At 41.1% G+C, this 24,184-nt stretch overlaps 1 protein-coding gene across 2 annotated transcripts in view; it reads right to left on the bottom strand.

The window, feature by feature from the left end:
• Positions 1–2,028: 2,028 nt before the first annotated feature.
• The window catches only part of LOC131696081 (bumetanide-sensitive sodium-(potassium)-chloride cotransporter-like), a 47,448-nt gene continuing 25,292 nt past the window's right edge, over positions 2,029–24,184 (bottom strand). Inside the window, exons 1-8 of one of the 2 annotated variants that reach the window (XM_058984616.1) lie at positions 5,407–7,447; positions 4,952–5,336; positions 4,355–4,890; positions 3,322–4,298; positions 3,004–3,263; positions 2,656–2,935; positions 2,318–2,591; positions 2,029–2,258 (exon numbers count right to left, since the gene is read on the bottom strand). In XM_058984616.1, coding sequence (XP_058840599.1) covers positions 2,145–2,258; positions 2,318–2,591; positions 2,656–2,935; positions 3,004–3,263; positions 3,322–4,298; positions 4,355–4,890; positions 4,952–5,231 — 2,721 coding nt within the window. In that variant the 5' untranslated portion in view covers positions 5,232–5,336; positions 5,407–7,447 and the 3' untranslated portion in view covers positions 2,029–2,144. Of the gene's footprint in view, positions 2,259–2,317; positions 2,592–2,655; positions 2,936–3,003; positions 3,264–3,321; positions 4,299–4,354; positions 4,891–4,951; positions 5,337–5,406; positions 7,448–24,184 lie in introns of those variants that run through there. The other variant, XM_058984614.1, reaches the window with a different exon arrangement.

Below are 24,184 nucleotides of genomic sequence, written 5' to 3'. Positions count from 1 at the left end.
ACATCAAGTACAGCCATCCCCCCAGAAGTAATACCGAGAGGTAGTTCCTGGGGGGAACGATGGCGGAGCCCAATGGAGTTTAGTCGGTATTAATGGCAGCGTCACCATTCGAGCCCGACACGCCCCCAGTACACCCCGTGTGGTAGCTTGGACACCTACCAATAGCACGTGTACTGGGTTAGGACGTAAACGTCTTCTCCATTGTAAAAAAAAGAGGCCGCTCAGTTTCCAGAAAGGGATCTCGATGGTGGACGACATCTGCACAGTCATCGTGAGCGCGGAGATAACATTGAAGCATAAGAGAAGGGGTAATCGCTATCGCGCCATGGCAACGATCGGCGTGAAGTACGCGTTCAACAGCGCCAACTGGGTGGCTATCACCGTAGTGCTGGACAGAATGCTGGTTTCGGACTATTTGTGCAAGGTTCTGAAAAGTTACTTTCAGATCCGAGTATTGGCCTACAAGACGAACATGGGGCAGAGGTTGATTAGGGTCAAGGCTGGAGTATCTCAGGCCTAACGCACTGGAATATAATGTAAAATTGAGTGTTAACACCGCAACTGCCCCGGGGAAGTCGGCACCTGGGTTTGATGGTCGACGACCGATAAAATTACAACAGCCATGTCGACTATGTGAGTGTATGTGAGAAGTCTGCGAGGACAATTAACGTATTGGCATGGATCATACCGACCATCGGAGGAGCAAGATGCAGCACGAGACGTCTCCTGGTAGGTGTCTCATCCTCAATTCTGAGGTATGGCGTACTGCTGCGCTGCGTACAGAATATCCACGCACTATCATCGGAGGCAGTATGCGTTATTTCTAGAGTAATGCAAACGACTCCCATCTGCATCACTCTAGCTGAGGACGTGGAATGCTACCAGCGGAGGTATATACGAAATGCAAGGTCAGAGTGGACTCGTTGGCTAAGTGGTAGCAAGAGTGGGACAAGGCGCAGAAATCGACGCATCCCAAATGTGTCGGCCTGGATGCATAGAAAGCGTGGAAAGGTGAACTTCCATTTGACACAGTTTTTGTCCGGGCACCGATGCTTTCGGAAGTACGTGCATCAGTTTGGACATGCTTCGGCACTCCATAGCCCGAAGTGTGTGAACGGGCATGAGACACCGAAACACGTGATCTTCGAAGGCCCTAGTTTCGAATAAGTTCGAAAGGGTATGGATGACAATCGACAATATCGTCGGAAAAACGTGCAACGATGAGCATATCAGGGATGTGGTGAACATAGTAGTGACGAGTATACTCTCCGAATTGTAGAGGAAGTAGCGAAGGGAACAAAAAAGCCGCGCCGTCGGCTAGAAAGTAAAACAACAAATCTGGGACAGGAAAAATTGGCACCTTTAAGCTAACGCAAATGTGCCTTATCAAATAAACGAAATGAATAACAAAACATGAACAGGATATACGACTTTTGCTCGGCATATTTGCCGCATAATGAATAATACCCGTCTGATGATTTCAAAAGGGTTGTATCATGCAAATGCCAGCCCCATAATTTGGGGTAGCTCAGATATCAGCTTAAGGAGCACTGAATTGATGGAATACTTAAGCAGTACAAATCTGCATATACTCGACAGGAGAAATCGCCTAACATTTCCACGGTCTTGGTATGGAAGAGGTGTTAGATGTAACTCTCTGCTGTGATAGTACTGCGCATGAGTTGATAAACCGGCTCGTCCGAATGAGTTCGTTCCGTCGTTATTTGATCATAAATACTTCCGTCCTATTTTTTATATTTATCGTTGTGAATCCTACATTTTTACAAAAAAGGCTCGACCGACGAAAACTTTACACACTTGGCAGATTTTGACTACGGGCTGAAAATAGAAAGCAGCTTAGAGCTATATAGTTTTAACAACGTCTGAATGGGTGTTTAAAGTGGGCATCGTCTATTTTCATTTTAAGCAATGGATACCGTACATTTAAATTCGAGTAGAAACATACATTTGGCAAAATTTAGGAAACTGTTTATTGTGTGGATTCTAATGAAAAGGATAAATTAAATCTAAAATATGTTCTGTTTCATAACGTTTTATTATCTAAAAATAATACTTTTCTGAATATATAAATAAGAATTAAATAATACTTCTGGTGCATTATTCTACTAAGTACAACTTACAAATCAGGAATAGAATGTAAGAACAGACGTCTGGTTACCCCGAACTAACAAAAATGGAGGCATATCCTTTGTCAGCATTTCAAGCCAGGACATGTAGAGTGGTGCCGATACCGTACCCTGTAAAACATAGTTTCAATTATCGAACTTCAAGTTACATTCTATAACTTAACCCTCACCAATCTAGGCATAGGCATAGACATAACGATCAAGTTTGCACTGCTGGAATGCTCCAGCAGCATTTCACGTAACCTCAGCTGTCGGCTTGTTTTTTCCTGCAGTGCAAGCCTGTCCGTTTCACTAATCGGCATATGGGTGGCATCATTGTCCCCGAAGTTTCGCAGCAATCGCTGATGCATATCGACAGTTTCCTGTCGTGGAGAATCTGTAACGCCCTGTAACATGATGAGCGAGGAATAGTTGATTCGTAGTTTCTTGAGGAGATTTGCCATGCTGGAAGACGGAGGTGGGAATCAGTTTTGTTTATAGGAGTAAAAAAACTATCATTGGACCTTACTTTCTCTCTTCGACCTCTAGCTCCATCTGTCGGTTCGTTAGAGCAAACACACGAATCTTACACTGAGACCACTTCGATCTCATCGAGATGATGTACGGAACTAGCATCGTGAGACCGCCGTCGTCGTAAAGCCACCAAACATCGATGGTTCCTTTGGGCTGCTTGCGCTGGAAAACACTCAAACGATCTAGGATCTCCTTGGAAACAAACGAACCACCACGTGTAGAGTACACTATACTGTCACGGGCTAACCGTTGCATTTGTTGGTTGGGCAGAGGTGCTGCATTATACAAAAATTGACAATGAATTAACTTATCTAGTTGAATCATCTACTTTTGGCAGACTTACATGGCTGAGGAGTTGTCATCGTTGTGTGGTTGCTATCTGCATATGATTCGAGATTGAGGTTGGAATCGATGTGCATTAGGTTTTGAGAAGGTTTAAGCCCATTTACAGCAATAGTAGATATCCCGTGGAAGTTGTTGCTGCTTCCATTGCTAGCCGGCACGACACTAGGTGTAGAGACGATTTCGGTTTGCAAATGAGAGAAATCCAATCCATTTTGAAGACGTAGAATTGAAATTGACATACGGCAATCGAAGGCATCACTGTTAAAAGAAATAATGTAACGTTGAAAACCTTCGCAATGGTAATTATAATACTTACTGTAAAACATTATAATACGTTAGTAGATCCTTTACCGGACATGTCATCCAATCAGATTTGTAACCCATTAGAACGATGTTCGGCGAAAGTTTGCCAACACCGGAAGTTTGTATCAACGCATGAACACCTTCTTCGAATGAGAGTCCATCTATAGGCTGATAGAATCCACGAATGTTACCAACTTCCAGAAACTTGGTACATTGCGAATTTTGCTCCTGACGCTTCCGATGGGACAGTCGTTCCTTGATGATGTCTCCCACTATCATTAGAGAGTGGTTTTTCGTGATGAGATTCGCTAGATCGAGTAGAGGTGGACGATTCATGGGATTACCCGTCAGAACCAGTACCGAGGGATGATAGTTTTTGACATGATCTCCAATGGTTTGTAGTTTTAACGTGGACGAGAGTGCACTTTTGTAGGTTTGTTGTTGGGTGCTGGAACCCCAATTAACGTCCGGTTTTCTATAGACAACTACCAGGTATAAAATGAAGATGATCACTATTGTGACGATTGTAAAAGTGTAATTTAACATAAACATTATTGCGACGCATAGTATCGAACCAATTAGACTGAGCCAGGGATGATAGAAACGAAACGTTGGTCGCCATCCAAGTGGTTTGACGGTGGCCGCGTGGAAAGTACAGAAGTTGATCAGAGCGTACGAAGCCAGGTAAAAGTTGGAAATCATGGGAGCGATTGCATTGATATCTGCAATCAAAACGAACAGTGCGGATACTAGTAACACCAGTACATATCCGCGATAGGGTTCTCCGTGCTTTCCGTATCCTTTGGAAAAGAAGATAAGGCCTGGATAGATACGGTCAATACCGAGTGCTTGGATAATCCTGGGAACCGAAAGCAGATTTGTTAAAGCGGTACTGAGAGTTGCCGCGAAGCATCCAGCGTAAATGATGGCACTGGAGAGTGACATCAACTGCATCGCTGTATAGTCGTTGTGTAAGCCATAGTCGCAATTCTGCAAAACAAAACGAAATTGAATAAAAGTTTATTGCATTTTTCAAAACAACTTACATTTTCTGCAGTGCAGGAAACAAAAGTTCCATTAACCAGGTCTGTTATATTTCCAGAAGCATCTCGAACAGCGGCAGCTCCAGCGAAGAACACAAAAGATATGTAGGATATAGCTGAGATCAGCAAAGCCAGCAATGTTCCCTTGGGAATCGCGGATGCAGGATCCTTCAGATCTCCGCAGATGTTTGCTCCAGCCTGTACACCTGTAACGCTGGGGAAAAATATTCCGAAAACGGTGAAGAAGTTTTGGTTCACGTTTTCGCTGTACCGGTAGTCCGGTTTCAGGTTTTCCGTGAAAACTTGCGTCGAAAATCCCATGAAACCATGTGCTATTTCGTTGTCGGATCTTGGTCCTATTATCACGCCGATCATGAAGTTGAAAATGGCAACTACAATTGTAACTACCAGGATATTTTGTGCCTTCGCCTCCCATTCCATCCCGATTGCGCATATTACAACCATAACAATGATAGCAGCAGTTCCCACAATTCGAACGTCATTCACGCCACCGTCAACGATTTTTGTCCCGAACGATTCTGGAATAAAAGAAGACTTCCGATTACAAGTTCTGTTTTGTCTTCTGTGCTCGAAACGTACTTAACAGATCATTCAAAGAATTACAAAATCCAATTGTGTTCAGCGAAGCTGCTACCGAATTCGCGAAGGCAAACACTATACCCACAGATGCTCCAAACTCCGGTCCCAAAGAGCGTGAAATCAGATAGTAGATTCCTCCGCCTTTGACCTGTCCATTTGTACAGATAGCCGACAGCGACAGGGCGGTGATTACGCACACCAAGTAGGAGATGACGATGATGATCAAAGTATGAATGATGCCAGCCTGCGACACTACCCAACTGAGCCGCAGGAAAAGCATTACACCCCAGATGTTGAGCAGACATGGTATTAGTACACCTTCGATCCATCCTAGCTTGATACCGTGACCGTGAGCATCCGGTTTATCTTCCTCTTCTTTGCAATCCTGTAAAGACAAATGGGTAGATGATTATGAATTAGTAACCTAATAGAGTATTAAATGCATGGAACCATACATGTGACTGGAGCTAAGCCACAGATAAGACAAACAAGTACAAACTTAGCTTGCATAGCCCAATGGAGGCGCATAGTATTGAAGATCGCTTGAATGAAAAGTGTAACATAAAATTTATATTAGCACAAATATTACTCTTCCAAAGCACCGCTTAATCGAATGATAATAGGATCTGCTACGTTCTTAAAATATGATCGTTTATCGCAAGTATTACTCTTCCAAAGCACCGCTTAATCGAATGATAATAGGATCTGCTACGTTCTTAAAATATGATCGTTTATCGCAAGTGATCCCGTTTCCAGGCAACGAACCATTACCCAGTCAATCTACCACGTTAGGCACCATCTGACAATAAATGTAAATCAGTTTCACTATAAATCATCATTATCTATCAACCCGTTTAACCTTTCAGACTGAATATCTACAGCTGAAATCATGATACAGAACAATCTTCATCATCCGAACGAGACCAAGCGTTGAATTAAATTGACTTTTACACCACCATGAATTATAATTGATCTTTCCCATCCTAACGAATAGAATGTCCAATACAGTTCACATCGCATAGAATTGCAGTTGGTTTCTGCATCACCGAACTGTCGAAGAAAGTGTCTCGAAGTGAACAGGCTCCAAAAACAATGTAAATATGAGGTCACTCCATTATTAACTATAGTGTTAACGTTAAATATTTAATTCTTCCAACATGCTTGGGTAATCCCAGAAAGGCCGTGTGCCAAAAATTAAAACTAAATGGAAAAGGGTATCTTCTCCACCCGAAAATTCAATTGATTGCAGCAACTTATTTGATGTTTTATCCGAATGTGAAGCGGATGAAATTTGTAAATTTTCTCGCATTGTGCATAATGCCAATGAGAAGAAAACGCAATCACCTCCGCCTATAACAGTGATGATCTCCGACTTCAAAGCCTTTCGAACTGAGCTTTCGACGTTCCTTCTGGACGTGAAAGTCTCTTTTCAGATTGGCCGAAGTGAAGAATGTCGAGTTACAGCGGAGGAATTGATTGGCCACAAACGACTACTCCAGTATCTTACGGAGAAGTTATATAAATTTTATTCATGTGAATTCAAGACAGATAGACCATTCAAGGCTGTCTTGAAAGGGTTACCACAAGGTCAAAGTTTGGATGAAATATCCAACGAATTGAAAGATTTCTCCTTCACAAGTTATTCTTATGAAGAGACAGGCTAGCGGCGATAATACGCCAGTACGTTTGGAATTATCCAGGAGCTTTATTTAATTCATTTTAACCGTACTGAGGTTAATAATTTAAAAGTATTAGAAAAAGCACGTTTTATGTTCCACGTGCGAGTAAAGTGGGAACATTATAGACGATATGGAGGCAGAATGCAAAATCTGACCCAGTGTCGTAGATGCCAAGGCTTTGGGATTTCAAATGTATGATCTGTGGAGATAAATCGCACACAAAAGATACTTGTCCGGTACAAACAAAAACAAAAAAGTTTCAAATGCGCTAATTGTAACGAAAACCATATATCGAATTTCTGGGCTTGTCCTGTTCGAGAAAAAATTATAAATTCTCGTTCTAGGCAACAAAAACATCAAATAAACAATTTACCTACTTCTTCATGTACACTTCAAGAAAACAAGCCCAAACGTGTTAATCCGCTTTAAAATAGATTAACAACTTCTCTATCTATCTACATCACACCATCCTACAATGGTGTGTCATCTTATGCTTCAGTGGCAGGTAACAAGGCCAAAATAACGGCTACCACGCCTACAAAATCGTTTGCACCCAACGCTTCCTTTAGTCCAATGGAACTAGGTAGCGCAACGGAAGAAACATTAAAATACTTGCAAGAATCTATGTTACCTATGATGATTGCTATGTTAAATTCTACCTCCATGTTTGAAGATTTTCAAGATGGGTGGGAATTTGCTAACAAAATTGTAATGAAATTAAAGTTTAATATTGACTAGAAATTTATTAAATTGGAATGCTCGTTCATTAAAAACGTGCGAAGATGAATTTTTCAACTTTTTGAGGATACATAATGTGCATATAGCCGTTTTGACCGAAACTTTTTTAAAACCAAATATTAAATTGAAGAGTAATTCTAATTTTGTTATTCATCGTTTTGATCGAATTGTTGGATCCGGCGGAGGAATCGCAATAGCGGTTAATCACAGGATCAAACATTCTGTTACACCTGTCTGTCTCTTGACACCAAGGTGATCGAGAGTTTGGGTATCGAAGTTGAAACTGCTTTCGGTATCATTTTTATTATTGCAGCCTATTTGCCTTTTCAGTACACTGGCGAGCAAATTAATTTCTTGAAAGGAGATTTACAAAAACTCCTTTCAAGAAAGGAGATTTACAAAACAAACAAGAAATCGGTCGAAATTCTTCATAATCGGTGATTTTAACGCCAAATACCGATCCTGGAATAATGCTCGAAGCAATTCCAACGGTAAACTACTCTTAAATAATTGCTCTGCTGGTTATTATTCAATTTTGTTTCCTACGTGCTATTCGTCTGTAAGGAATCTATCAACAATTGATTTGGTTTTGGCAGATCAAAGTCACCTTTGTAGCGAATTGATTAGACATGCTGACTTTGATTCTGATCACCTTGTTCAAACCTAAAGAAAAGGGTAGATTCTGGCAACCAAACGGGATCCACAAATCTATAATTGTCATCTCTCTTTTTATCCCGTATCAGCGCTTATCACTGTTTCACATTACCCGATCGTTATCAGCAGGTAGTAACCAGTAGCTTTCGGACATGATCGTTTATTATATTCACCACTCGAGATCGCTATCGTTCAATATAGTAAAATGAGTTAGTCGAAATACACCCGTTGTTGAAACTGCATCAAATTAGATTTACTCAATAAATCAGTCGAGCAATAAAATAGAGTTTTGACTAGAAGTCATCGTGATTTTTCAATACCGAAGTTCTGTGACAGTGAAATTAAATTAGTTCAGTAACAGTAGCTAAAATCCGCCGGACAACACCGTGAGTGAAACTGGATGAAATCGTTCCCAGTTCAGTTCGTTGTTAAAGTTTCACCTTCGCACACGTGGTAGTTGTAATTAAATTGAAGACCGACACTACTGTTTCCCTCGGTCCCAAGGTAATTCTCGAACATTTTTTGGTCCTTCGAACCGGATTCTTGGACCGGTGGACCGTGGGAAAGTCGGAAAAGACAAAGAACGTTCAAAGGCGTCAGTGCTTCGACGCCATTGCGAACAGCGTGGGCACGCGCGGGTCCCATTGTAGTGCGACGGCCATTGTGCATCGTGAAGACAACGGCTGCTGTTAGGCAGTATTCGGTGATCAACGAGCCACGTGTTGAAAAGCGGATTTTCGGCGATCATCTCACTTGTGACTCAGGAAGGACGTAGGACAACTCAATGCCAACTGGGATCAACGAAATAAAGGGAAGTAATTTGCATGATCTGTGGTGTGACGCTAGCATGTTGGTTGACCCAAAAATAAATTTGAAAATGGTGTGTATCTACGGTCTTTTTTGATTGCATGTGACTTTCGGAGCCCTTGAGTTCGATTGACGGTTGGTCTTGGTATCTGCTGGTTTTTTCTGATTGGTTGTTGTTCGCTCGGTTGTTTTCCCTTGCTGCTGTCAACTTTAATACGGTCTGTTTCTGTCAAGCGCGGACGTGGAGGTATTTCGGTCGTAGTGAAGTGAGTGGAAAATAGTGAACTTCAGAATAATATTGAAACTAAACATAGACTACAGTGTGAATTGAATTTTTAGAGAGTGAACTAATTAAATAGATTTTGAAAAGTGGTTCGAGAGTGATTAAATTAAAAATGTCAAGTGAACTAAAGGATCTAAAGTTGCAGCAGCGACAGATTCGAAGCACGTTCGACGGTGTGAAGCAGTTCATCAAGGGATTCAAGCGAGAGAAGCATGAAGCACATGTCGAAACCAGATTGGAGATGCTAGAAGGTGCAATGAAGAAGATGTACACAATTAGAAGGAAAATAGATATGATCATGGAAGATGCAGAGGAGAAGGAGAGACAAGAGTCGAAGGAAGACCCAGGCAATCGTGAGGCTCGACTAGCAGCACTCAGTGAAAGGCGGGAAGCTGAACAATCTTCTGTCATACAGCAAGCTGAAGACACTTACTGCGAGTTGAGGGCATCATTGCAGCGACTGCTTGGCCCAACGGCCCATGCTTCAACGTCTTCGGAGTCATCAACTGCACCAGTACCAATAACTCCCAGTGCTTTCTCGAAGGTGAAGCTGCCAGAAATTAAACTCCCGAATTTTGGAGGCAAACTTCGAGATTGGGTCACGTTCCGAGACATGTTTATAAGCCTAATTCACCGCAACCACCAACTAACAGAGATAGACAAATTCACGTACCTTCGGTCATCGCTTGTAGGCGACGCGCTGCAGGAAATCTGTACTATAGAGATTTCAGCGGCGAACTACAAAATAGCGTGGGATCTGCTCCAGAAACGTTTCGAAAACAAGAAACTAATTGTAAAGGCTCACCTTGATGCACTTTTTGCTGTGGAACCAATGAAACGCGAATGTTACGACGGTTTGAGCCATCTGCTCAGTGAGTATGACCGGAATCTGCAAATGTTAGATAAGATCGGCGAAAACACTCAGAACTGGAGTACCATCCTCGTCTACATGATGTGCTCTAGGCTAGACTCTGTTACTCTCCGCCATTGGGAATCGCACCATTGTTCTAAGGAGGTTCCTACCTATGATGAGTTAGTCGATTTTCTTCGCAATCACTGTGCTGTACTTCAGTCGATTGCCCCAGCCAAACCCTGCCAGACAGAGATGAAGAAACCTCGTTTCACCGTCAGTCATTCTCACGCGACAACTGAAGCTGCCAATCGTTGTCCATTCTGTGGGGAAGGTCCCCATTCTGCGTTCAAATGCCAAAGGTTCCAAAAGATGAAGGTCACTGAGCGGTACGAGCACGTAAAGCGTCGTGGGCTGTGTTTAAATTGTCTCTCTCCATCGCATATGGTTCGATTCTGTACAAAGGGTTTTTGCCAATACTGTAGGCAGAAACATCACACGCTTCTGCACAATGGAGCGACGAACGGCGGAGCAGCTGCATCATCTATACCGTCATCATCTGCGCAGAACAGACCATCAATAGCGAGCACTTCACAAACACAACCACAGCCACAGTACCAGACCACACACAGTCACAACACAGCACCCACTACGAACTCACTCCCTGTCGCACACACGAACTTGCAATCACACTGTCACCAACCACCTACCACAGATCACACTTCCTTGGGAAACACCAACACATTGTCTGCTAACACCTACACTCCAGCACGACAAGTTTTGTTATCCACCGCCATGGTGCGAGTGATTGATCCTTACGGAAACGTCCAGTTTGCGAGAGCGCTTCTGGACTCATGCTCCGAGTATTGTTTTATAACCACGAATCTGTATCAGAAGCTGAACTTACCCGAGATGACCAGCTACCTGTCAGTTGCAGGAATTGGAGGATCGGTCGTTAAATCGACGACGATGGTAGAAGCAACGATAACTCCAAGGTCTACCTACATTTCCACATACTGCGAAAACGTCAAGCTTCATGTCCTGCCAAAGCTCACGTCCGATTTACCATTTCAATCTGTCGATATTCAGCAACTGTCTATTCCGGACGACATCAACCTCGCGGATCCCCGATTCAACGAACCTGGCCCGGTAGATATTATCATAGGAGCAGAGTATTATTATGATCTGCTTACAGACGGAAAACTGAAGCTTTCAAAAGATGGACCAACGCTGCAGAAAACAGTTTTTGGTTGGATTGTATCAGGTCGTGTAGCCAGTGGTACAGCTAGAGTTTCCAGAACCATTTCGTACCCGTGTGCATCGCTCGATCTTCGTGATCTACTTACAAAATTTTGGGAACTGGAATCATGCAACAGCAAGAGCACTTTGTCAGTGGAGGAGTCGACGTGCGAAGAATTTTTCGATCATACAACGGTGCGCGATAAAGATGGGAAATTCGTTGTCACTCTTCCAAAGAAAGATTATCGAATCAAGCAACTCGGAGAATCAAAAGCCATAGCGACAAGACGATTTCTCGGACTGGAGAAACGACTCCACCAGAAACCTGAGTTGTTGCAACCATATACTGAATTTATCAGCGAATATTTACGGCTCGGACACATGAAGCTTGTGTCCGATGAAGTTGAACCAAACCCAGTATATTATTTACCGCACCACGCGGTCTTGAAGCCAGACAGCACTACTACTAGACTGCGTGTTGTCTTTGATGCTTCGTGCAAAACGACTAGTGGCATCTCCCTCAACGATGCGCTCATGGTCGGACCCGTGGTCCAAGAGGATCTATTATCTATCTCCATTCGTTTTCGGTTCCACCGAATGGCTATTGTTGCGGACATAGAAAAAATGTACCGCATGGTAAAGGTTCAGCCGAGCGACCAGCATTTCCAACGAATCTTGTGGAGGAATTTTGCTGATGAACCAATCCGTACGTATGAGCTAACTACGGTCACGTACGGAACTGCATCCGCTCCATATTTAGCAACTAAATGCCTTCAAACGCTGGCAATAGAAGGAGCAGCTAGCTACCCTAATGCTGCTAAGTCTCTAAAGGAAGACTTTTACGTCGACGACATGTTGACAGGAGTGGACACAATCGAAGATGGAAAGTTGTTGGTCCAGGAGATGGTAGAATTGACCGAGTCGGGAGGATTCACCTTGAGGAAGTGGGTGTCTAACGAACCACAACTCCTAGAAGACTTGCCGGAAAACTTGCTCGATGATCGCACCACGCTGGAGTTAGATTCGTCCAGTTCACCTGTGAAGACCTTGGGATTGCTGTGGGAGCATCGGTCCGATAGATTCATGTTTCGATCACCCACATGGAACGATCATTTTCCCATTACAAAACGAATCGTCCTAGCCGATGCAGCTCGTCTATTTGATCCTCTTGGTCTGATTGGCCCCGTGATAGTACAAGCCAAAATCTTTCTTCAGCAACTATGGAAGCAGAAGTGCGATTGGGATGAACCACTTGCAACCGAATCCCAGAACTTCTGGCTGGAATATCGAAGAAACCTCCTTGCGCTGGAATCGCTTCACGTTCCACGTTGGACAGGATTCAGCACTACCTCCGTCAGTTCAGAGATCCATGGGTTTTGTGACGCCTCGGAAGTCGCCTATGGAGCATGTCTCTACCTCCGGAGCACATCGGCCGATGGATCAGTCACCGTACGGTTGATCACGGCGAAATCACGGGTTGCACCACTAGAAGATCCAGATCGAAAGAAAAAAAGGCAATCAATCCCTCGATTGGAGCTCTCGTCGGCCTTACTCCTAAGTCACTTGTACGAAAAACTCGTCTGTAGTATTCAAACGCCCATGCCGGCGTATTTCTGGACGGATTCAATGATTGTCAAATGTTGGCTGTCCTCGCTTCCATCCCGTTGGCAACCATTTGTCGCCAACCGCGTGTCAGAGATTCAACACATTACCAGATCAGGTGTTTGGAATCACGTGGCCGGTGTGGAGAACCCGGCAGACATAATTTCGCGGGGCATGGCGCCCGCCCAACTTCAATATCAGAAGCGTTGGTTTGAAGGCCCACAGTGGGTTAGTCATGACCGCAGTACATGGCCCATAACCACAGAAGTTCTTCTAGAACCTGACCAATCGTTGCTAGAAGAAAAATCATCAGTGACTCTTTCCACTCGAGCAAAGCCACCAAACGAACTTTTCTCGCTACGCTCGTCATTTCCAGACCTTGTTCACATGACAGGGTGGATTCGTCGATTTGTGTACAATACTAAAGCAGGCAGTGTATCACATAGACGCAGAGGTCAATTATCGTTCGTCGAATATGAGGAAGCAGTCACCGCTTTGGTCCGGTTGGCGCAACAGGAGAGCTTTCCGGAAGAAATCAGTCATTTAGCAAAAGGTCGACAAGTGCAATCGTCGTCCATACTTATTAGTTATGATCCCCAGCTAGTAGATGGAATCATACGCCTGGGTGGGCGGTTAGCACACGCGCCCATCCCCGAAACCCGCAAACATCCCATGATTTTACATCATCAGCACCCTCTGACCAAACTTATCATCAGTCACTATCATCGGAAATTGTTTCACGCCGGTCAGCAGTTATTAATAGCATCGGTCAGGGAGAAGTTTTGGCCCACTCGAATTCGGGACCTCGCTCGAAGAACAATTCACCAGTGTGTGCAATGCTTTCGGAGCAAACCAAAGGTACACGAGCAGATCATGGCAGATCTGCCCTCTGTCAGAGTAAATCCAGCAGCCGTGTTTCAGAAAGTAGGCGTAGATCTCTGCGGCCCGTTCTATATTCGTTATCCCGTTCGCCGCAGCGTTCCCGTGAAGTGCTTTGTGGGTATCTTCATCTGCCTCGCAACCAAAGCAGTGCACATAGAGATTGTCGCAGACTTATCTACGCAGGCATTTCTCGCAGCATTTAGAAGATTTGTAGCCATCCGCGGCAGACCACGTCTGGTGATGTGCGACAATGCCACAAACTTTGTGGGAGCAAACCGGGAGCTTAAGGAACTCCGCCAGCAGCTCAATGACCAACAGTTTCAATACTCAATGATTCGTGCAGCAGAAGATGATGGAATCGAGTTCAAATTCATTCCGGCCCGATCCCCCAACTTCGGAGGGTTGTGGGAAGCGGCTGTGAAATCATTTAAGGGTCATTTCCGTCGTACAATTGGCAACAATCCATTATCGTACGATGAGCTTCATACCATAGTGCAACAAGTAGCAGCAATATTGAACTCTCGTCCTTTGACACCGTTAAGCAACGACCCGCATGACTATACAGCCCTAACTCCCGGGCACTTTCTGACTGGCAGACCACTCACCGCTGTTCCAGAACCGGACCTACAAGATATTCCGGAAAATAGATTGGCGCTTTGGCAGCGAAGCCAAGCTTACGTGCAGCGGATCTGGCGAAAATGGAAGACGGAATACTTATCGAGTTTACAAGCCAGAACAAAATGGACCAAGAAGCGGGACAACATCAAAATCGGAACGATGGTGCTTGTCAAGGAGGAAAACTTACCTCCCCAGAAATGGAGATTGGGACGTGTGGCGGAAGTGTTCTTCAGTACCGATGGAAACATACGCGTCGTGACTGTCCGCACCAAGGATGGTACGTTCAGGAGGGGCATTGCCAAAATTTGTGTCCTTCCCATTCGGGACAACATCGAGTCTCAACACGAAGAGAACTAGTTCTCTTCCAACAAGGTGCTTAGGCACCGCGGGAGCCTTCAAACGAAGAGCTCCCGCAATCCAGTTAAGTTATTTTTTCATCATATATTTCAAAAAGCTTAAGGAATGTTCATCCTCCATAGCTAGTGCTGTTTACGTCCCGGCCCGGGACGTCGATACTTGAAGGTCATCCAGTCGTCACATTTCCAACCCGTCAATCGCACTTTATCTATGTCATCAGTGTCGTCTCCCCGAGCATGTTTTCTCGTCACGGTTATGGTGCACGGTACCATTCATACTAGTAATCACATCAAATTTCGTCACATCATGATAGTACTGCAGCCTTATTATCCGAATAAGTTTCCCGTCGTGCAATGGGCCCGTTGTACGAAAGCAGCGCCAGCAATCGATTGGTCGTCAGAAGGTTTGGCCAACCAACTCTGATGGTCATCAACAGCTACGTTGCAGCATCGCAGACATCCCAACAGTACATGATGATTCCACTCTCGTGCAGTATCCTCGTCGGCGTCATCGGTGCAATCGGCACCCGTGGAGGCCAGGAGGCCTCCACTCCAGGCGAGTTCTGTTAATGTTCTTAATTTCAAATTAAAAACCACCCTACTTTTACTAGAAAACATTTGATGTGACCTACCTGCATCCCGTGGACCACGCCAGAAGGAAGGATGACGGCAGTATGATGCACTTCTAGCAGCAAGTTCGAGCACAATAACAGCAGTCACTCAATTATCCGAAATTGTTCCTGATCAACAAAGCTCATCGATGGCAACATCAAACCATCGCAAACGTCGCAACTGATAATCCGAAAGTGTTCCAGTCTGGAGAGTAATATTCTCACCGGTTTCCATTATTCCATCGAGACGAACCTCCAGTGTAGCCGGTACGTGTCATCACATCGCAGTGAAGCAACAACAAAATTGAAAAACAGAATTGAATTCATGCTGAGACTGTGTTCAAATGATGAACATTTACAATTGAATCGTGAATTTCAAAATAGTAGTAGAAGATAGATAGAGATAAAAGGTTAGAGTAAAAGAAGCAGTGCAGTGCAAATGTGTCAGGACAGATTTGATTGGAATCCCTATGATTCCAAGATGGGCGGCATGTTCAAACCTAAGAAAAGGGTAGATTCTGGCAACCAAACGGGATCCACAAATCTATAATTGTCATCTCTCTTTTTATCCCGTATCAGCGCTTATCACTGTTTCACATTACCCGATCGTTATCAGCAGGTAGTAACCAGTAGCTTTCGGACATGATCGTTTATTATATTCACCACTCGAGATCGCTATCGTTCAATATAGTAAAATGAGTTAGTCGAAATACACCCGTTGTTGAAACTGCATCAAATTAGATTTACTCAATAAATCAGTCGAGCAATAAAATAGAGTTTTGACTAGAAGTCATCGTGATTTTTCAATACCGAAGTTCTGTGACAGTGAAATTAAATTAGTTCAGTAACAGTAGCTAAAATCCGCCGGACAACACCGTGAGTGAAACTGGATGAAATCGTTCCCAGTTCAGTTCGTTGTTAAAGTTTCACCTTCGCACACGTGGTAGTTGTAATTAAATTGAAGACCGACACTACTGTTTCCCTCGGTCCCAAGGTAATTCTCGAACACACCTTTCAGTAACTTTTTCACTTTCTCACGAAGCTGTTTCCAATCCCATTAGCTCAGTTTTAAATTATCACAAAGCGAATTGGGAAAGGTACAAAACTTATATTGAGAATAATTTTAATCATGATCATATTTAAAAAATATAGCTGACATTGATACGACATTACGAAATTTAAGTGATTCTATAGTTGATATTAGAAATTTATCAGTACCAACAATACAGATAAAATTTAATACTCCTATTATTGACGACGATATTCAACTTCTGATTCGCTTGAAGAATGTTCGAAGACGTTCTCAAGAATCCTGCTATGAAATGTATCTAACAGAATCTGCAAAAGGAAATTAAACATAGATTCACACTATTAAGAAATGAAAATTTTGCGAAAGAGGTTGAACAAATAAAGCCATACTCTAAACCTTTCTGGAAACTTTCTAAGATTCTTAAGAAACCTCAGAAACCAATTCCACGTTTAAAGGAAGGTGACCACATACTTCTTACAAACGAAGAAAAAACTCGAAAACTTGCTCAGCAGTTTGAGAGCGTACATAATTTTAATCTCAATGTTGTGAGTCCTATTGGAAACGAAGTCTCACGAAAATATGAAAACGTTTCAAATCAAGTATTGTCTCTAGACATGATTGTTGAAACAAACTATGATGAGATCAAATCCATCATGAAAAATTTAAAAAATATGAAAGCTCCAGCTTATGATGGAATTTTTAACATTCTTTTTAAAACCCTTCCCGAAATCACCATGAGATACTTGGTCAAAATATTCAACAAATGTTTTGAATTAGCATGCTTTCCTGAAAGATGAAAAAATGCCATGGTTATTCCTATTCTAAAGCCAGATAAAAACCCAGCAGAAGCATCTAGCTATCGACCAATTAGTTTACTCTCTTCTATTAGTAAATTATTTGAAAAAAATCATCCTAACTAGAATGATGTCACATATCAATGAGAATTCTATTTTTCTTCCTGAGCAGTTTGGATTTCGTATTCGACATGATAAAGGCAAATATCTCAGAGGGCTAGTCCACTGGAGTTGCTCTTCTAGACATCGAAAAAGCTTTCGACAGTGTTTGGCACAAAGGATTAATTGCCAAAATGTGGGATTTCAATTTTCCAATTTACATAATAAAGATAATTAAAAATTATCGTACTAACCGTACCCTACAGGTTTCTTATCAGAATTGTAAATCTAATAAACTACCCGTTAAAGCAGGCGTCCCTCAAGGATCAAGCGTCGCACCAATCCTATACAATATTTTTACCTCTGATCTTCCAAATCTACTTACAGGCTGTAAAAAGTCACTTTTCTGTGATGATACTAGCATCTCAGCCACAAGTAGAAGTCTTCGTATTATCTGCAGTCGACTGCAACGAAGCTTGAATATTTTCAATGATTACCTGAAAAAATGGAAAATTTCCCCTAATGCGGCAAAAACACAATTGTGTTTCCGCATAAGCCAAGAGCTTCTTCTCTTAAACCAAATAATAACCATATTATTAAAGTCAATGGTTTGAATTTAACGTGGTCAGATCAAGTTAAACACTTGGGTTTGATTTACGATAAAAACTCACTTTTAAGGATCACATTGAAGGAATCTAAATAAAATGCAACAAATATATAAAATGTTTATACCCTCTTATAAATAGGAATTCTAGGCTCTGCCTAAAGAACAAACTATTAATTTATAAACAAATATTTAGACCGGCAATGCTATATGCCGTGCCAATATGGGCAAGTTGTTGTGCTACTAGGAAGAAAACGCTTCAAAGGATTCAGAATAAAATTTTGAAAATGATTTTGTAGCGTTCTCCCTGGTTTAGCACAAATGAGTTGCACAGACTCGCAAACATAGAAACATTAGAAATTATGACGAACAGTATTATAAGCAACTTCCGACAAAAATCGTTGCAATCACCAATTGCAACGATTAGCTCTCTTTATAGTTTTTAAGTTAGTTTATAAGATTTGTTTAGCTCCTTATTCACATGACAAGTAGGTTTAAAACTTCCTACTGCAAAAATCACTTAACTGCGAAAGCATATTATATCTTAATACTAATATACTAAATTAAAAATGTAATGCAAACAAAACAATATAATCAAATAGAAAATAATATATAAAAAAGTACCGATGATGACATGGACGAGAACGATAACGCGAGAGAAGGCGGACTGCACGACCCCCAAGCGGCTTCACCGCCAAGGAACAGGATCTCAACACACAGTAGCAAACTGCGTCAACAAGATCTGGCAGATAGACATTCTTAATTCTTTTTTTATTTTTACTTATATTGTAAAAACTTAAAAGATCCATGGCTCAGTTGTGCTAACGCATTGAGCCGTGTCAAATAAAGCTTAATACAAAAAGTCAATTACAGACAAAATACTGCTCTATTTTATCTGTAATCGACATGGTTCTCAAAACTTTCCAGCAAATAGCACTCTTCCAACATTCTTTGGGATTCCACGGAATGTAAAGGAATACCTTACTCTGGTGAAGGTTATATGATTTGACCATATAACGGAAGTCCCCTGCCTTATCACTTATCTCCTTTAATTTCTGTTTCAGCCAGGTACAGATTTGTTCGTTATCCGGAGAGAACCAAATAATATCATACCTTAAATCAAACACACTGAAACTGGACATGAATGAGTTAGGAGCGATTGAAAAGAAACACTCGTGAAGATTTTTTTAACAGATCGTTCTTCAGCGCAATAGAATAGTGACCTTTCTCCAACCTTGCTTGCATAAGTATTGAGACTCGAAACTATACAATGAGCCGAAGCATTGCTGAAAAGAGCATCTCTGCGATGGTGCTTCTTTTCTTTGATTTTGAACAAACTTTTTCCCTTTTTTAAGGAATTAGAAGGAACACGCTTCTCGCAACTGCCAATATTCACACTTGATGTTGTGGGAAGTGACTCAATGTTCGATTCACCGAAAATTTGAAAAGGTTCAACGCAAAGGCGTTGTTTACTTATTTAAAGGCTCGCACAGAATGAAGCCGATTCAACCTATCGAACATGTCACCGGCTACCTATCGTGCAAAGTAAACAAACATACTTCTTTAGCTATGCCCCCATACATGCTCCTAAGGGGAGTATTGTTATTGTCAGGAAGAATATTGCAATAATACGAGTGAAACACTATTTGTTTATATATTTACCTTTTCTAATTTCTTATATTGCTTACAAAAATCAACAAGTTAACAATAACGTGATGAATACATATTTTAATTGATTCTTCGAACCTCTACAGTGCCATTGAACGACTATCAGGCTTATTTTCCATTGATAGATTCGCAAACGTTATTGTTCTGTCACAGTTACATGGTTTTGTTACTGTTCTATACGAGTGTCACGTTCATCCGAGATAAATCCGCTTCAAATGACCTGAGTCCTGCGTTGGCTCGAATTCTTTGAATAAATTTAAACACTTTAGTAATTGATCAATTAGCATTCAATAAATCAGATAAAATAATGTTTGAAATGATTTTCGCTGGGATGTTTCGTTTGCCACGATAAAGTGCTTAATTTTTCATTCAGTATGAATTTATTCTGTGATTTGATCGAAGTCACTCAAAGTTACAGTAAATATTCCGGTTGCCAGAAAAAAAATAAATAGTCTATATTCTACGCAGTGTTGCGCATTCCTTTGTACGGGACTCTATATTGCATAGAGACTCTAGTTCAACGGTTTAATAAAAAAGTGTGGAAATTTACAGTCTAACAAAATCCACAAAATTAAATGCAATTTTTTACTTCAAAATTGTATTATCACACAGTAGAACTGCAAGAGTTTGCTACATTTAGACGTTTAAATGAACAAAGACGATGTACTTCTAATCAGGTATCGAAGGTTCGAGCTCGTTGGGTACGAGCCAATTTTCGAACTCATGTGTTAGAGCAGAGAGTTACATCTAACACCTCTTTTCTGCAAGATCGTGCAAATGTTGGGTGATTTCTTACATTAAGGGGGTCCCCTACTCTCATGGTTTCAAAAAATCGATTTTTTTTCTTTGTTTAATTGCAATCTATATGTATCTTAGGATACGCAACAGAATGGATTTGGTGAAAACCATATTCCTTGGCATGTTTCTGGGAACCGAAAGGGTCCATCTCAGCCCGTTTCTGAAATACTAAGCGCAGTGCACCACGATGGCGCTGGTCTATGGAAAAATCATTGTTTAAAGAATTTACCGGTCCATTCTTGACGGTTTATGAATATGTGAGCATCTGTGAATAGTTCCTTGTTTTTTGGGGACGAGATAATCGTACGGAAGAAAGAATGCGTCGGGTATGTTGAGAAGCGTATGGGAACGAGATTACGAAAACTGAAGAAAGAAAACAAAGGTATCGGTGGGATAGGAAAGGGAAAGTTGAAGGACAAATCAATCAGTCAGCTAATAAAATTTTATGGACTGGCGATTTGGAGAAACTCAAATTCTGTAGAGCGTATGCGAAATGCAATCTGGGCTTCCCTTGAACACTGCTCGTCATCTAACGAAAATCCCCAACATTCAAAGTGTTCAGCTGGCGAGGACAGTTGGTGCAAGTGGTGTCAGATTCAGCCATTAGAGCTTTAGAAACTTTCGAGCATGTCAGGATCTACGAAAGTCTATCATCTAATGATGTATTAGAAAGATGCTTAGGAGCTCACACCCAAAACATCAATGAGTCTCTGAATAGTCTGAATCTGTTCCTTAGCGCCAAAACACATGCACAAATTTTGGCAGGCAAATGGTCAATGTTGCGACTTATTTGGCAGTAAGTATCTTCAACCAAGGATTTTCATCGATTTTACAAGCTATGGAGGTGATGAGAATTACCTTGGGGACTGAAGTTGAAAGATGTGCTACTCGACTCGACAGTGAACGTATAACTCGTTCTGAACGCAAAGTCGGTGTCGCGGCAAAACAGGCCCGAATTCAACAGAGAGTGCAAAATGTGCAAAACCAAGAACATTTTCGTGATGAGGAAGGTGAGCCCTGTGGACCCGATATAGTAGATTATCTAGTAAGTTACTACTATTGAGCTATACACCGTACTTTATCTTTAAACGTGTTTTCCCGGAAGTAATGTTTTTCAAACGGCCAAAAAATAACGTAAATATTGGAAAGTTTCACCAATCGTTACATAACTTTTACATATAAGAAATCCCTCTCGTCTATACATAGCCAACGTGACTATGATTATAAAAAATATGAGTTTTTTGATTACAGATTACCCAATTTGCCACAACTTTACTTAAGCGGGATCCATATAGTTTCAACATCAAAGTCATCAATGAAGTTTCAAGGTCGCGAGAGATTTTTCTTTTCATCTTCAAAAGTAAAATTGAAAAGTCAAAACATGTATCTTCAAAATAAAAAAAAGTTTCAAAATCCATTGAGTAGATGCTTTACAATTTGTTCCCAAAAAAGTGCTCAATTTTAGGCCTCGCGAGTAGAAGACTCCCTTAAGTATATGCAAATTTATGTGGTGGGTATTTGCATCACCGCTGATTATGAGTGGAAACCCATTTCTGCGACAGTGTGATATAGCCCTTTTAAAATCATCAGAAGGTGATGATTTATGGTACATCAAATATGCCGAACAATTGACGTTTTGCCTGCTTATATTATCAACAGTCATATGGACTGTGACAGCATAAATAACACGTGAGGTTGCATAGAAGATATGCGTCAATAGCACTATTCACAAGTTTACGTGCACGAGGCATTTCACATCGATTGTTTTGTTGTAAGCTACGAAGACGGGGTTAAGTAGCATTCCAACAAAGAAGTTTCCTTCATGGAAATACGGTTCTTGAACCTATGGAAGTTTTTCCTTCCTGCAAAAGGTTGGAAAATAAGCGACCGGGGGCCAGAGAAACTTTTTATTTTAATATTATTTTTGATATTCAAACTTAGGCTTTACAATGAGTCTAGTTCACATTTTTACCACCAGTGGTACTTTAGACATTTAATTTTTTCAAAAACCACAAATCAATCTCAAATCAACCGGGGTAGTTATACCAATTACAATTTGAATTTGAGTGCTGACAAAGTCTTTCTTTAAGCGAATAACTTATAATTCCAGATTCTACCAGAAACAGGTGCGAGAGATATAGTGAAACGCTGACTAAACTTAGCAGTTATATGATCGCTATGAATCACAGATCACAGATCATAATCCACAAATCGAATCATCTCTTCCGATAGCTCTTTCTTGTAGACTGCACTAAAAACATCCGAGAGCACCAATATGGAAGAGCACCAATGTCATTTGTAGCATTAAAGCGTCAAGTCCTGTAGCGATAGAGTGAAAGATTTTGAGATCATTTGTTTATAACAATTTACCAGGTTTGATATGGCTACATATATTTTTGCTAAATACAAATAAACTAAGCGAGCCAAGATGAATACTTTGTGGGACGCCATATAGTGACTCCTGCCCAGACGAATTTGTGTCAAAATTATACACATTGGTTTATTTGGTTAAAATTTGGAGTTTTAACTAATTTTGGTCATTTTTTTTTTGATCGTTTGTATGTGAATCTATCTAAAGACAATGGTCGTTAAAGAGTTAGTATACGCGTCAGTAATAGTGATCAATCAAACCTGTTAGCGGGAATGGTTTCCCAAAATTAGCAAAATCAATTTTTTAATAATATAAATCCAGCCTATCATCTCACGTCGAACAAAACAGAAGCAATGCAAGATACAGTTTTGAAATCTATTTGTTGTATGTTTCTGATCGGGTAATAGGCCTATTTTTGCCATGTACTTTATTATCCTACACAGCTGAAGTCGTTGCATACAGAGTAGCGTCTGAAATCATCGTCCAACGCATTGGCGCCAATTGTAGGGTGATAATTGAAGCACTCGATTCGAGTTTCGTTGCATTCAAACACGAGGAATGTTACCATTTTAGACCATTTTCGTTACTATACTGTTTCTTAGAAACGAAGCGAAGATATTGATGCTACTTTTTACGTATTCCGTTGATCGTAGACTGCGTAATTAAAGGGTTCTATATGTTGTGCTGGCAAAAAAAAACCTAAAACAATACTGCAGGAACAATCGTCACCATTGTAGAAAAAATACAAATCCCATAACTTTCAGTTGAGCGATTCGCGAGATATCGTTGGCACCTCAAGCAACGAAATAAAATGCAGCATGGTTAGGCGAACTCTATATCTTCGATGATAATAAATTTCTTTTGTTGAAATAGTTTTATGAGTATTTTATAATATGCACAACCTTGCAATGAAAATCTTGTTTCAAAAAATTTTGCTGTCTTGGTTAGAGAAAATGATGATTTCTAAAATAATCTTCTCCTTAAGTAGACCTACAACCTATTCGAAAATATCCGTTAGAAAATCTAATTTGTGAGATTGTCTGGACATATTCGAAAAATATTCGTCTTATACTTCTACCATTTGTTCATGTCACTCACAATCTGAAAAAGGGCAGATATCTATAGGTTTTCTGTTACTTTAAAATAAGACACAGTGATAGTCGTTCAAATGTCCCGTTTATAGAATAAACCTTCATTACTGACATCATCTTCTCCCTCCATCGTCAAGCGAGAATTATTTCTGAACTGTTTCTGAAGGTATAATATAAAATATTAGAGACATTCTTTCGTGGCGTTACAACGATTTGACGAATCTTCATTCGACAAATATGTTATAACTTTATCAAATGAATGCCTACATCAAAACTTATTACAGATTCGGAAAGTAAATAAAATTTCACGAAAGATTCAATCAACATTAACTGAACATACTGGAAGAGGATTGTTTTATGACCGATAATGTAACGTGACGTTACAACGCGTGACAAATTTGAACTTTCAACGTATTTCAATAAAAGTCAAATCATCAAATTCTAGTATATTCAGTTTAT

Source organism: Topomyia yanbarensis, unplaced genomic scaffold (assembly GCF_030247195.1).
Source record: "Topomyia yanbarensis strain Yona2022 unplaced genomic scaffold, ASM3024719v1 HiC_scaffold_7, whole genome shotgun sequence".
Taxonomy (NCBI): Eukaryota; Metazoa; Arthropoda; class Insecta; order Diptera; family Culicidae; genus Topomyia; species Topomyia yanbarensis.
The sequence above is the reverse complement of the archived record's forward strand: the minus strand, read 5'-3'. Positions and strand labels throughout refer to the sequence as shown.